This window comes from Urocampus carinirostris, chromosome 4 (assembly GCF_059441175.1).
Source record: "Urocampus carinirostris isolate Australia breed hairy pipefish chromosome 4, RoL_Ucar_1.0, whole genome shotgun sequence".
Classification (NCBI taxonomy): Eukaryota; Metazoa; Chordata; class Actinopteri; order Syngnathiformes; family Syngnathidae; genus Urocampus; species Urocampus carinirostris.
Window position 1 is genome coordinate 13,518,760 of NC_142352.1, and position 16,295 is coordinate 13,535,054.

Sequence of the window (16,295 nt, forward strand, 5' to 3'; positions counted from 1 at the left end):
TGTTATCCATCCATCTATTATCTGCATTGCTTATCTTCAGTGGGGTCGCAGGGGTGCTGGAGCCCATCCCAGCCATCTCCTTTCTGCCATTCCACCAGTTTCGTATCAACCTGACAGGAAGCCAACAGAAATGTGAAATACAGTGCCTAGCGAAAGTATTGTCCTCTCCCAAGAACTTTGTCATTTTTCCACATTTCAGGCTTCAAACTTAAAGCTAAAAAACTGAAAATATAGGATTTAACAACTTTCGAGACACAATTGTGAAGTGGAACCAAATTATTTCAACATTTGATATTATCCATACATCCATCCCAGCACCGCTTATCCTCAGTAGGGTTGCGGGGGTGCTGGAGCCCATCCCAGCTATCTCTGGGCAGTGGGAAGGGGACATCCTGAACTGGTTGCTAGCCAGTCCCAGGGCACACAGAGACAGACAACTCACTTGGTCATTTACACCTAGGGACAATTTGGACCTGACAATTAACCTGATATGCATGTTTGGGGATTGTGGGAGGAAACCGGAGTGCCCAGAGGAAACCCACGCAGGCCCGGGGAGAACATGCAAACTTCATATGGGGATGTTGTGGTCGCTGGACTTGAACCTTGATCCTTGATCCGGCACACTAACCACCCATTTGCGGTGCTGCGCTCTTTGAGTGTTAACTTAAAGTACTCAGTAATATTGTTAATTTAACAGCACAGTTAATTGTGTTGATAATGAAACACAGTAGACAAGGACCAACTGTTCACTGAGGTAGTGTTAAAAGTTTACTCTATAAGTGTTAATTGAAAACGGTTTATTTGAAGGCACTCAGGGTTAATTTTACACTTAATTTCAAATTAAATTGTTAAGTGTTAAATCAACATGATTACTGAGTACTTTAAGTTAACAGCACAGTTAATTAAACACTCTAGATAAGGACCAACTGTTCACTGAGGTTGTGTAAAAAGTTTAATCTATAAATTTTAATTCAACAAGGTATTATTGAATGAACTCAATGTTAATTTAAAATTCAATGTTAAATGTTAACTTTTCAAGTGTTAAATTGACATTATTACCGAATACCATAAGACAAACCAAGCAGTTAGTTAATTCAACACTCTCTTGAAAAGGACCAAATGTTCACTGAGGTTGGGTTAAAAGTTGTACGCCATTTATTTTAAAGTACTCGATGTTAGTTTAACATTTAACGGGTAAACTTTTAATTCTACCTCAATGAACGTTTGATCCTTCAAAGAGTGTTAAATTAACAACACAAATTATCTTAAAGCACTCAGTAATAATTGAATGAATGAATGAATGGTTTACATTAACATAGCGCTTTTCAAGACAATGAAGACCTCCCAAAGCGCTTTACAATGTGCTTCACACTCACCCAGTCACACACACTCACACACCGATAGCAGTGTCAGCCATGTAAGGCAACTACCTGCTTATCGGGGGTGTTAGGGATTTTTTTTGCACATGCTCATTTCCTTATTCACTTCTCCATATGTTTGAACGTTTTCTTGTCATGTAGTAAAGAAACAAATAATCAGAGATAACTGTAGTTAACCTACAAAACTAGCCTCTTGTTGATATGTTGATTTCTTGACGATATTTTCATATAATTTATGTTGCGATGGTAAAAACTCCAACGGTATGACAATCCTTGCAAGTAAAAGTTTTAAAATCAGATCTTAAATTGAATCTGCTCTCTCCTCGCCTCTGTGTATCCACCCGCTACTCCACTGTACCAACTCAAGTCATATCATACTAAAGGTAAATACAATTTCATTTTTCTTTTACATGTATTTACAATTCTAACGCTATTTATTCAAATACGTGTATGTTACATAAAAATTTGTTAATATGTGTGTACTACTTTAATGTTTTTAAGAGTCAACATGTAAACTTTTAACACTACCTTAGTGAACCTCATTTAAGGGTGTTGTATTCACACTGGGTCTTTTATAAGAGTACCCACTTCTGATGGGTCAACAGTGTCCGAGTGACGAGAAGATGATATCGCAAGACATAAGGGTGTTTGTGTCATTACTCCTATGACCACCAGGGGACAGTCTTCACCCATAAATGAACTACTGTTAGTTTCACATCTCCACGCATGCAGCTTCTCAAATGTGTTGCAGAAAAAAATTACCACCAAATTACACATTTAATATGTTAAACCCAAAGGATTCACCCTACTCCCTTTTGGCCACACAATCATGTATATTATTGTATAATTCCGCTGTTTTTGTGCAAATATTTTGTCGTTCCCTTTTGATAATTAGCGGTTGATGCTGGTTTTTGTGCCACGCTTACATAAAAATCATTCATTCATTAATAAATATTATTTTTTAGAACTATTCTTTGTATAATAACATATAATCTAGGCCTATTCATAGACATGTGTTTGTTATTTTGTCAAGACAAGTCTTACGAAGCACAAAACATTTCGTGTTTTTTTTATTAGGGGTGTGGGGGATGCGTTTTATTTGAAGACTCCAAATGTGAATCCCTGGTTGTCTGGGAGACGAACATGTGGCGAGGCGCATACATTATTGATGGATTCCAAAGCGAAGCAGAGGAGGTTGTTGGAGGGAAAATCCACTCCTTCTCATTCGGTTTCCATAGCACCGCCCTTGGGGGATGCAGCTAGCAAATAGGATTTTTCTTTCTACCTTTGTGTGCATTAAGGTGTTTTGTTATTTATTACAATCAACACAATAAAAGTTCATCAATGAAAAACATCGAGTATATAACGGGTGAAATAATTGATTGATTTTATTTTTCATATCTATACTCAAGTTTGTAAACATAAGCACCGGATATGAAAACTGAGAGAATATAAACGAATATTTTGGTGAGTTGACGACACACGTGTCCAGATGTTGAGACTGCCTCTGACCAGGGTGCTGAACGCGCCGTCGCATCAACATGCGCTCAGCACGCAAGACAAGAGAGGCTCACTCCCTCTTTGATTTTATACACGCGACTGCAAGTGCTTTCATCCACAATATTTTCCCACTTTGCTTTCCCACTCTCCGGCTGATTCTCATCGCCCCGCACTCATTCGGTGCTTCTTGATCGCTCGCCGCTGGCCAGTCGCAACTCGGAGTTTGGTGCCGAATGATGAATGAGGCCACTCACGTCGGACGCTGAGGAGAAGGTGTTTTCCTTTTGTGGGATCGGCTCGTCTGGATCATTGATTGCCTGATCCGAACTTGTCTGGGTCCCCCCCCCCCTTTTTTTCTTTTTATTTTAACGGCGTAGCCGCGCGCGTCGGCTCTCCAGGTGAAGGAACATGAGAGGCGAGCAATAAAATAAAACAACAGAAGAGGGAAAAACACGACAGCTTCGAGACTGGAAATGGAGTCCATGAGGACCAGGGCCACGGCGGGTATGAAGGAGTTTGCGGGGAAGACCCTGGGCCACATGCACAGGTAAGGACGCGAGCACGATGGATCGGATCGGTTAGGCAAGACGCTGTTTTTTCGTGTCACTTTTAATTTAGATTGAAGATGTCTGCACCTACAGGCCACCGGAAAGTCAATTACAACAAAAAGGGCACGCCTCTGGAAGTGGGAAGAATTATGCAATCGAGTGTTTGTGCGTGCGTGCCTCCGCGCACGCGCGCGGGAACTTGGTGTTTTCAGTCTATTGATAGAAGGCCACTGCGTGAAGGTGCGATGTCACTGTTACTCGTGTTGGGATGGTATTAAGACTATATTTTAATGAAGATGTATCTAAAAAAACAGTGGGCATCTTTTTTTAAGTCAACTGCAGGTATATTTTCAACCATTTTGTGCTCCAAGGGCGTAGTTTTGGCACCAAGAGCGTCAGTTTGGTTTTGGCATTGGTGGGAAATTAGCGCATTTTTAAGTGATTACATAGTATTGGTATAGGGACGAAAATATGACTGCATACGTGTCAGCCTCAGCCAATTACATCCTTAATTAATGATTACGATTTCCCTTGTTAGGCGATAGTAAACCTTACAAACACCACGCGGCACCTATTAACTCACAGCAAGGCAGAATATAGGGACCTGCAACGATAACTGCTATCTACGATGACGTTGTCGTCTGGGAATGACCAAAAATATCCGGATTGAAGCCGAAATTGATGTAACGAGGTCGGTCTGATAAAAAAAGACGTTTTTTTTATCTCCCTTACAAAAAATGTTAGAGTCTGAAAATGATTTTAAAAAGTACGAAATACAGGTAAGTGATGGATGGATATTGGTGGGGACACGTCCCATCCGTCCATGTCAAAAATACAATCATGTTTGGCATGGAAGGAGGGCACGTCTCCCTACCAATATCGAGACATAATTGTTTTGCCCCTACCAATATCACGTGATCACTTAAACAATACACTATGTCCCCACCAATGTCAAGACAAAACGTTCTTGCCCCGCTCAACATGTTTGATCACACGTGAAAACACAACAACTGGTACATTATGATCCGTTTTAATCATCCTGTGACGTTTGGATGATTTGAAATAAGAAATATATAGCAACAACACGAAAAATCTGAGAGAAAATGCTTTGCAAGTGTGTGCCAGGGGGTGGGAAAAGGAGGGAAGACATTTGAGGGATGCCCATGGATGTGCGTGGGTAGCTGCTTAGTCCACTGAATGCCAATGAGCATAAAAGTCATGCTGCAATGCGGTACCAGAAGATACTCATATTATTTTTTTCTGCTTTCTGTTTCATTTCATCATCATCTTATTATTTTCACATGGATGGTGGATGAAACCAGGCCGTATGGTATATGCCCGTGTATATTAAAGACCATAAATTTACAGCAAAAAGCCGTTTTTTTATTTTTACATGGCCTTGTGTAAAATCCTGCGTCCGCTGCAGCTTTTGAATGCGTTATGGTTATGCACACACGCAGGGCGATGGAGAAGCGGCAAAAGGGCGGTGAAGTGATCGAGCTGAGCGAAGACGGACGTCCGCAAGAAGCCGAGAAGAAAAGGCTTCCCCTATGCGACTGTAAATGCTTCGGCCTGCCGCGCCGCTACATCATCGCCATCATGAGCGGCCTAGGGTTCTGCATCTCCTTTGGCATCCGCTGCAACTTGGGCGTGGCCATCGTTGGAATGGTCAACAACAGCACCATCCACCTGAACGGAAAGATTATCATCAAAGAGGTGTTGCCCGAAAACGAATGCGTCAGCAGGATACCCCTTCAGCGGCCACCCCCAATAGAAAGAAAATGGAAGCGTATCTTGATGTATAGGCATGCAAGAGGGTCTGCTCGTCTCCAAATGCGTTCTTAAAATCATGAGGCATCTAAAAAGCGTTCAGACTTGATGTTACTTTTCTATTACTTGGCCTTTTGTCACCGTACTTGCCTAAGACACACCACAGGCCCTAAAGTGGTTAACGGATCCAACCAACCGACCAACCAATTTACGTGTCAACCTACATTATAGCGTTATAGAGAGACTTATTCGATTACAGAAGAAACATATGAGGATTATGCATTACACAATCTATTAATAAAACCCACCATGTTAAAATGTGAAAACATAGTGAAATATAAACCTTTATTATTGGTATACAAAGCAAGTAAGCACTAACTCCCAACACATATTTATTGATTGTTTCTCTACAGCAGTGGTTCCAAACGTTTTGTGAGACGAGGCACACTTATTATCAATAAAAAAGCTCAAAGGACATTTAACGATGTTTCAAAATGATGTACTGGCACCAGTTTAAAGTTTCCTTTTTTATCTTAAATCATCTTGCTGCATTCACTGACAGTGTAAAGCTTTTCTATAAAACTAACCAAACATAATACTTAAAACAAGCAAAAACTGTCTGCCAGTGGCAAATCTCTTTAACTAAGTTTTAGCTTTTCCAATTTTTGTTATCCTGTAATATAAGAATATAAGTAAAACAAAAAAATACATGAAATTTGTATTTATTTCATTTATTGTATTCATATTTTTGTTTTGCAGTGCAATCTTAAACTTCCTCTTGAAACAAAGTAAGTTAATTAATATATTTCCCTGTACTACCTCATGAGCAGATAATAAGTACATAAAAAGAAAAGAAAATTGTAGTCCGCTGCCACCTACTAATGGATGAATGTCACAGATAACTGTCTTATCACTGGAAGAAAGCAAAGATACTCAACAATGGCATGTTTTTTTGCAGACAAAAGACAAAATTTGGCAAAAAAATGCGGCACACTTGAAAAGGTCTCACGGCACACTAGTGTGCCCCGGCACACTGGTTGAAAAACCCTGCTCTACAGAGCAGAGACTCGTCATCTCAGGGGAATCCAAAACTTCAAGGTCCAATAAAACACAAAACATGAATAAGCTATTGTGCCACCCAGAAAGGAATTAATTTATTGAACGATTTAGATAGAGGCCTTAAAAACGTTCCGAATTTACATCAATGTAAAAGCATATGCTATACGCAATTACGATAAACACATTAAAGATTAATAAATCAATAATTTATTTGGGTATTATATGTTATAGGAGGCCCTTCTGATATTATTATAAGATTTAAATGTGGTTTATTTGTTAGCTAATTTCCCTTTGTGGGGTAATGTTCTGTTTTCTTGTCTTGATTTTGATTGTTTTCCCTGCAAAGGGGAAAGAATGAAAACTCCGGCTTCACCCTATTCCCTTCTGGTACATGTTGATGTATCATATTATGTTTTGTGTAAATAGTTTATTGTTTCCTTTTGTTAATTAACGATTATGTTTTTTTTCTGTGATGTTCCTTACTCCAAAATACAAACAATCAAAAATAAACAATTGAAACACAAAGCAGAACCACAAAACAGACAGTTTAGTATACAAACAAAGACAATATGTGTAAATAAATATTTACCAGATAAACAGCAGAAACAATTCTTTCAGAATATTTCTTAGTTCTTTACGCATTTTCAGTAAATTGAGTATCGCTTATTGTAGCCTATACGTAGCACGATTTTGCAGACTTCACTGACAATCTAGTCTGGGGACCGAGACGATCTGCATTAGAAATGGGCAAGACGAGATCGGTCTTTGAAAGAAAAATGGTCAAAATCTAAATTGATCAAAAAATGTATAAAATACGGGGTAAAATATACAGATAAACGAATAAATTGACAGGTATGTGACATTGTCGTTATTATAAAAAACACAATTTTAGGATTATTTTTACTCTCCCTTCCCCATATATTTCGTTTACGATAAAAGGAAGCCTATACAAACAAGACGTTTTGGGCCATAAATATTAAATGACATAGTTTGCTTTCAAATAAAAACATTGATAAATAGAATTTCACGGCAAAGCGACATCTAACGGTCAAATATTACACACTGTCCATTTATTAAATCATCCCCACACATTTTGTAAAAATTATTATTCCAAAATATGTATAAATAACAAATATAATAATTGCATAATGTATATGTTTTTCAATATTTTCCAGAAAGCCAAATTCAACTGGGACCCGGAGACGGTGGGAATGATTCACGGATCTTTCTTTTGGGGCTACATAGTGACTCAAATCCCAGGAGGTTACATTTCCTCGAGGCTAGCTGCAAACAGGTTAGTGTAACATCTATAGAGGGAGGGAGAGAGAGAGAGAGAGAGAGAGAGAGAGAGAGAGAGAGAGAGAGAGAGAGAGAGAGAGAGAGAGAACGAGAGAGAGAGAACGAGAGAGAGAGAACGAGAGAAAGAGAGATCAGTGTTCTTGCAGCTATATCAAATAACAACAGAACTTATAATACCAACAATAATAATAATGATGAGAACAATAGGCCTAAATCAACTGTGTAATCACTCGACCACTCATGGTACCAGTTGTTAGAGAATGAGTGGTCCTGAAAGATAAAAAAACAAACGCAAAAAAATGCATGATGAGAAAAACAACTCTTTGGTCTATCTGACTTTGAAAGATAATAAATACATACACTGTCTGTGTTCATGGTTAACGTTGTCAATAAAGGTATTCGGCAACCTGGTACCGAGTGAAAACAGTGGGATGGAGAGATAAAATGGAATGCCTTTTCCTATGTCATCTACATCCCTAGCATTCTAGTGGTTAGGATTTGGCACTTTCACTGCTCTGATGTTAATATATTACTGTAAAACCTCAAGTACACCTTACTCCCAAATATGGAGTTATTTTGAGCGTTAAAAAAACCCGCTATATACAGAATAAGCAAAATAATAATAATAATAATAATAAGGCAACCTTTACCGTATTTCGCTCTGTGCGGCCCCGTACCGAACCACTCGCAGCCCGGTACCGCTCCGCGGCCCAGTGGTTGCTGACCACCTCCTTCGATGACTCATCAATGCATCAATGGTTAATCATACGACACGAAGGCAGCAGATGATGCAGTGCAGCAGGGGGCCCCACGAAGGCTGCGCGGGCAGTGGCCCCCAGTTTCGAGCTTTGCGCCACCTGTTAATGAGCTCCCCAGGGGCCCCGGGCTGTAATCTGCAGGGGCGGGGGGAACAGACATCGAACGTGTCGCTGGTTAAAACAAAAACAACAAAAAAAGGGCTTGATTCCCCTCATTCGCTAATTGGTTAGCGATGAATATTAATATTTTGTTTTGGCGATTTAGCCTTCAAAATAACCTCATCGGATTCAACGGATTTGAAAGTAATTGTTTTGTAATAAAGCATTATTTTCAGAGGTTTTGCAATATTGTTGCAGGTGAGTCGAGAGCAGGGTTGGGTAGGATTACTTTAACTGGATTACTTTCAATTACTTTTGGATTACCCCAATACCAAAAATGCCAGTAAAAGACAAAATAAACTAAATATGAATACAATTGGGGAGTAACGGAATACATGGAACGGCAAAAATGATGTTGGCAAGCTGTTTGGATTTTTTTTCATTTTGTTTCCGTCGCATTTTATGTTAGTTTTGCCGGAGATCAAAGAGATCAATGCCAGGAGAGAAAGCTTACCACGTGTTGTGAGTCATAATTTTATTCATATTCATATTTAGTTTATTTTGTCTTTTATTAGCATATTTGGTATTAGAGTAATCCAAAAGTAATTGAAAGTAATCAAGTTAAAGTAACCCTACCCAACCCTGTTCGAGAGGTATTCTTATGCGGGCGGGTGGATCGATCCAAATATCGATACTGAGTGAGTACTTGTATCTGATCGATACTCTTGACTGAAAATCTATACTCCCTACCCATTTTAACAATCACTATAGCAATAGTGTCAGTGTGTTGTAATATTATACAATATTATAACAAATTTGATGCATTTGTGGTTTCACTTTATTTGCACTCCTTATTTTATCGTCATAATATTGTGTAATGAAAGGTATGGTATTACCGGACTAAAAGGCACACCTGATTATAAGACGCATTTACTGTGAAAGTTTTTTGCATATATAAGGCACTTTGGACCATAAAACACGTGAGATTAAAACAGGATTTAAAAAAATATAGAGGATAATTTTAGGTGTCAGTGCTTTATAACTCAAATGAATCGATTCTTTTATTAATGGATACCATACGCATGATTATTTCGTTGTAGTTATACATTTCAGAACGCGTTTACCATATTTTCGGCAGGATAATGCACATTTTCAAATCCTTAGCTATTTTTTTTTGTTGCATGCGCCTTATAGAACTTAAAATACGGTATTTTAGTGCTATGAATGCTGGTATTGGGATACAATATTTGCATTTTGTCACATTGCTGCTTTTCTGGTTTGATACTCTTGGCCTTTGTTCTGAAACGTCGTTGAAGTATTTCATTTTTACACTGTTAAAGGTTTTTATTGTTTACAGTATTTGTACTTTGACTTCACTTTCAAAATATTGTGACATGGAATATACTATAGTCGTCATGGTGACGTTATTTTGTATATTTGTTACATTATTGCTTTTTTGGATTTGACTCTTTTGACTTTTGTTCTGAAAGAGTAGTAATACAAATAGTAATATATATTTTTAACTGCTAAAGTTTGCATATTTAAAAAAATGTTTTTATCGTGTGCATCAATTAACTTAATGATGTTTCCATGCAAAATCGTATATCGGTATCAATACTACACTATATTGACTTGAATCAGCACAATACTAAAATTCTCAGTATCAACCACCCCTAGTACATTACTCCATATAGGGGCTGAACTAGAGAGAGACCCCCCCCCCCCCCTCTTCCATCCCCGAGGTACTACAGATGAAGAAGGCGGAACCGACAGAAATGGCAAATTGTTTTTGTGTGTGTTTATAGCGAAAACTCGCTTCATTTCTTCCGATCTACGTGTTTATCTGCATTTTTTTAACTCACCTTCACAGTTCGCACACAAAAATAGACACGAAAAAGGACATTTTGGAAACACTCCTGAATCCGGTTGCTAGGCGACCGATGTGCGTTAAATATTTATCTCGATGACGTCTGCTATGCTGCTAACGGAATAGATGCAGCTTTTCTTGGATTAGCCATTCCTCAGCAATAACCCTTTGAATAATTACGCATATATATAATGTTATTTCTTCAGAATTGTTTTAAGTAGAATAATTTAATCAAATTAGGTTCCAAACGCTATTAATCAAACTAGAAAATCTATATTTTTTCCCTGTTTTAAGCACAACGTTTGATATTTAGTTTTCCAGTGGTATTTTCTTAGGATTTTGTATGATTTTTTGCCACACTATTTGTAGTTTTACTGTAGTTCTCTGTTCGTAGTATTTAATGGTATTTATGTTGTAGTATTATTCGAGTATTTTTGTAATTTTTAGCATTTCTGTATTTTTGTTGTTGTATTTCCCTAGTGGATTTTTCTGTAGTTTATAAGTGGTATTTTTGTAGTATTAATGTTTTTTTATTTCTGCAGTAACATTTTCTTAATATAGTATTACTTTAGTGGTATTTGTGTAGTATTTCTGTATTATGTTTGTAGTATATCTATAGTATTTTTGGAGTATTTATTTAATATTCTTGTAACATTCCTGTGTTTTTTTCCATAGTGTTTCTGTTGTAATACTTCTGTAGTAGTATTTTTTATTATAGAATTGCTATAGTAGTATTTTTGTAGTATTTCTACGATATATCTTTCTTTTCAGAATGAAAGCAAAATAATCTATTTGGTCCCTGTTCTCAAGCACTAAACTTGATATTTTTGTTGTATTTTGTAGTATTTTCAAGTACTTTTGTTGTTGTATTGTTGTTGTAGACACACAGTGCGGACAAAGTTGGCAACACAATTCTTTTTATTACTACTACATTATGAAGTACTAGATATATCGTCATTAAATTTTGACAATTTTTCTTCTTGGTGGGTCAGTTGATAGCTCCAGCACCCCCGCCACCCTACTGTGGATAAGGGGTGCGGATAATGATGGATGGAATGGGTCAGTTGATAAAGCCTGATGGTGTTCATGTGGCCTGCGGGCTGCACTTTACCCACCTCTTGTTTAAGTACGCCACACATTCTTATCATACCTGTCGACCTTTACGTTTCCACCGGATTTTATAAGTTGTTTGATTATTTAGAAATATGTACGCCTTAAAGCAGTTTTTGTAAAACTATTTTTTTTTATTAGACCGATCTCGTCATTGTGATTTCCGCTCTAATATGGATCGTCTTGATCACTCATAGCAGACGACGACGTCATCGTAGATAATATTGTCGCGGTATTCTGCCCAAACTGTCTTGCTGTGAGTAAATAGGTGCGGCGTTGTGTTTTCAAGGTTTATTATCGCTGAAAATTGGTGGAGGTTGATAGACATGTTTTTTCATTCACAGGGAAAAATAAAATCAACAAGTTTGACGCGAATTACATTTACATTTTTAGGGTTTTCGGGGCTGCCATCGTGCTCACGTCGATCCTCAACATGTTCATCCCTTCGGCTGCACGAGTTCATTATGGTTGCGTCATTTTTGTGAGGATATTGCAAGGCCTGGTGGAGGTAAGCTGTTCATTCTAAAGCTTCAAGACATGGGCGTAACTAGCTCGTTTTTAGGGGTGCTCAAGCACCCCCAAATTTAACCCAAGCACAGAAAAAAAACATTATTAAAACTCTATTCTATTTAATAAAGGACAGGATAGGCCTAAACATGGTGAAAAACGCTAAAAATAAGCAAAAAAAATAAAAATAAATGCGTCAATAATACTCCACTGCCTTCAAATGATTGATTCATAGCGCTGCCCCCTGCCCCACGCTCCCCGCTCCCCATTTGTCTCTACTCGGCGACTGTCACTTGCGGCAAAGCGGCATAGCTCCGATGTATAACTCTGAGAGTATGATAAGCAGTGTTTTGTTTTATTACTATTTTACCACCCAATACCATGACTTTGTTATTATCAAGGTATATTAGTCATACTTTTAGCTGCATTTAATCCATGAACAATTTTCTATTTTAAAAACAAGTAATGAATTTATACTGATTATCATTATATTATATTATATTATATTATATTATATTATATTATATTATATTATATTATATTATATTATATTATATTATATTATATTATATTATATTATATTATATTATATTATATTATCTCACCTCATCTCATCAGCTGCACCGCTTATCCTCAGTAGGGTCGCGGGGATGCTGGAGCCCATCCAAGCAATCATCGGGCAGTGGGCAGGGGACACCCTGGACTGGTTGCCAGCCAATCGCAGGGCACACAGGGACAGACAACTCATTCGCTCATTCACACCTAGGGACAATTTGGACCGGCCAATTCACCTGAAATGCATGTTTTTGGAACGTGGGAGGAAACCGGAGTGCCCGGAGGAAACCCACGCAAGAAAGGGGAGAACATACAAACTCCGCACAGGAAGTCTGGAGCTGGATTTGAACCCACGACAGGTTCCCATGACATGAACTGTGCCGCACAAGCGCTAACCACTGCGCCGCCGTATTATATTATATTATATTATATTATATTATATTATATTATATTATATTATATTATATTATATTATATTATATTATATTATATTATATTATAAAATATTATATTATAATATATTATATTATATTATATTATCTCATCTCATCTCATCAGCCGTACCGCTTATCCTCATTAGGGTCGCGGGGGGCTGGAGCCCATCCCAGCCATCTCCGGGCAGTGGGCAGGGGACACCCTGAACTGGTTGCCAGCCAATCGCAGGGCACACAGGGACAGACAACTCATTCGCTCATTCACACCTAGGGACAATTTGGACCGGCCAGTTCACCTGAAATGCATGTTTTTGGAACGTGGGAGGAAACCGGAGTGTATCTCATCTCATCTCATTAGCTACACCGCTTATCCTCATTAGGGTCGCGGGGGGCTGGAGCCCATCCCAGCCATCTCCGGGCAGTGGGCAGGGGACACCCTGAACTGGTTGCCAGCCAATCGCAGGGCACACAGGGACAGACAACTCATTCGCTCATTCACACCTAGGGACAATTTGGACCGGCCAGTTCACCTGAAATGCATGTTTTTGGAACATGGGAGGAAACCGGAGTGTATCTCATCTCATCTCATTAGCTACACCGCTTATCCTCAGTAGGGTCGCGGGGGTGCTGGAGCCCAGATTATTGCAAACCAGACTATTGTCACACCATCCCCTGATCTAAAACTTAGATGTGGATTAGGAAAAACTCCAAAAACCTCAACATGAGGAAAATAAAGAAACCTTGAGAAGGGACCACACGCACATGAGGCATTGCCCCTCCCAGGACGATCATGCTGCAATGGATGCCGCAATAACAAACACACTGATATTGTCAATATGAAATATAGGTCCTTCATGAGCTATATGTTAGAAGTGTTTTTTAAGCCTAGATTTAAACAGTTCCACTGAGATCGAATCTCAGAGTGCAGAGAATTCCACAGCACCGGGGCCCAGTGTACTATCTCCTGGATATTGCATTGTTTAGAACTCTGACGGCAGTTATTCAGATTTGGCTGATAATTTCAAAAGGCACCTGGAGCTGCGAAAGGTCTTTCGAGCGTATCATGGCTTAGGGTTAGGTTTGAATTCGAAGGACAACCCATCAAAACAGACTACAGCAGATGACGATGATAGACCTTGAAAAAGATGTGCTTGATCAAGTGCAACATTGAAATGTGATCAACAGAAACTCTGGGGGTCAGAATCCCTAAAGCTCTGAACCTAAAATCGCCCGCTTCAACATTTTTCCACCCCAAACAAGATTTCTGGCAGACAGTGGCTAGTTCGAATATTACACAATAGCAAGTGCCTTCAGAAATCCGAGATGGGCAGCCTGCATGTATTGATCGGTGCAGCTTTGTGGTAGAGCGCCTAATTTCCATGACACACTCTCCCTCTATATATAGAGGATCATGTCTAAGGCCCAGAGAGCTAGAACCTATCACCAAGTTTAAATATATTTGAGCTGTCATATCAGGAGAGGGGTTAGAACTAGAAATCACGGCCAGGATAGCTCATACGAAAGCCGCACTTGCCAGGTTCAAACCCATCTGGAGAGATAAGAACATAGCAGTGAGATTAAATATCAGACTCATGCAAGCGCTGGTTACTTCCATCTTCCTCTACGCTTGCGAGACATGAACTCTCTTGGAAACCTGGAAAAGAAAATCCCGGCCTTTGAGATGCAGTGCTACAGTAATCTTCTAGCTATCGGCTACATGTGTCAAACCAAACTGTGCGCAACACCATCAGAGGGCACAATGGACCCTACGAAGAACCGTTGTCAACTGACGGAAACTTCAGCAGTATGGTCACGTCACAAGATCATCATAAATGACCAAGATAATACTTCAGGGCACAGTCCAAGGGGCAGGAGGAAGGAAAGACCGATAAAGAACTGGGCCGACAGCATTAAGGAATGGATTGGTGCCAACTTTGTCATGACCCACGAACAGGCCAGGGACCATCAACAGTGGAGAAGGCTGTCCAGAGTTACGTCCTCATTGGTGCCCCAACGACCCATGCGGTAAAGGAATCTGTGAACCGTGAACCACATTTATACCACATTTATACACATTTATACCACATTTATAGATACAGTGAACCCTCGTTTATTTTGGGGTTGCGTTCCATTGGAACCTGTAAATGGCAGAAACCTTTATTTTTAATCATAATCACGATACAAATAAATTCTTTAAAATACAAAAACTAACAAGAACAAACATTTGTTACAGGCTCAAGTATTTGGTAAACAAATAAATGTATGTTGACAATATCTATGTATTATTTGTTATTGCAACATCCATTGCAGCCTGCTCATCCTGAAAGGGAGCAAAAACTCATGTGCGGTTCCTTCTCAAGGTTTCTTCATTTTCCTCATGTTGAGGTTTTTGAGTTTTTCCTTGCCTTCATGAAGTTTTAGATAAGGGGATGGTGAAATAATAGTATGTAGTTTGCAATACTCTGTGGTCTGGGCAGCCCTTTAAGACTCCTTGCGATTAAGGGCTATACAAATGAACATGACATGACACACTATATGTACCAGTAAACCAGAGACGAGGAACTCAGTTTGGCTCTGGGGCCAAATCCAGACTTTATGTTCTCAGTAAAAAAATGTCAATACCAAATATTTGGCTTTATTTTTCAGTACTTTGCTTTATCATTCAATTTATATTTCAGGCTTAACCTACCAGTTTAAAACACGGATAAAACACGCTTTTTCAAACCAAAACAACAAAAAATTCGTTAGTATTTTAGTCAATGGCTGTCTTATATAGAAGCGAGGCAAAGTCTCTGCGTAAAGGAACCACTCCAACGATCGCATGAGATTTCGAATTAGGTAAAAATTAGCCACTTCCATTACAAAACAAGCACATATTTTTTTAATATTCTAGAGACGGATTGTGTTTCATGCGTAACAATAAAGTGCATGCTAAAATGTACAACTTTTGAATGTCAAAATGTCACGGTTGCCCGTTGCCCTCACTTGGCCCGTTTGGCGCCACCTGCGGCTTCCCACCTATTTAAACTCAGTGCTCTCATTTACTCATTGTCAGTCCGTCAACAAACCACTGCACTTGCAAGACTTGTGTTTTGACTCTGTCCGGTATCTTGCTCGTGTATCCAGTATCTGGTATCGATCCCATCAGTCTCCTCCTGTCCAGTATCTTGCTCCAGTCTCCAGTATCCGGTATTGATCCCATCTGTTTCCTCCTGTCCGGTATCTTGCTCCAGTTTCCAGTATCCGATAACGATCCCACCTGTCTCGTCCCGTCCGGTATCTTGCACCAGCCTCCAGTATCCGGTATCGATCCCGTTAGACTCGTCTGGTCCGATATCTTGTTCCAGTCTCCAGTATCCGGTATTGATCCCGCCTGTCTCGTCTTGTCCGGTATCTCGCTCCAGTCTCCA

At 39.2% G+C, this 16,295-nt stretch overlaps 1 protein-coding gene and 1 long non-coding RNA gene across 2 annotated transcripts in view; one reads left to right on the forward strand and one right to left on the reverse strand.

The window, feature by feature from the left end:
• The first annotated feature begins 2,879 nt into the window (after nucleotides 1–2,879).
• Nucleotides 2,880–16,295, forward strand: part of slc17a6b (solute carrier family 17 member 6b) — a 29,938-nt gene continuing 16,522 nt past the window's right edge. The window contains exons 1-4 of the mRNA XM_088333699.1: nucleotides 2,880–3,426; nucleotides 4,888–5,143; nucleotides 7,432–7,550; nucleotides 11,783–11,897. Coding sequence (XP_088189825.1) covers nucleotides 3,353–3,426; nucleotides 4,888–5,143; nucleotides 7,432–7,550; nucleotides 11,783–11,897 — 564 coding nt within the window. The 5' untranslated portion in view covers nucleotides 2,880–3,352. The remainder of the gene's footprint in view (nucleotides 3,427–4,887; nucleotides 5,144–7,431; nucleotides 7,551–11,782; nucleotides 11,898–16,295) is intronic.
• LOC148366872 (uncharacterized) lies at nucleotides 4,844–10,344 on the reverse strand. Its single transcript, XR_015850247.1, has 3 exons — nucleotides 10,275–10,344; nucleotides 8,206–8,448; nucleotides 4,844–5,116 (listed from the first exon to the last, which is right to left on the reverse strand). It is a non-coding gene; the product is annotated as an uncharacterized LOC148366872 (long non-coding RNA).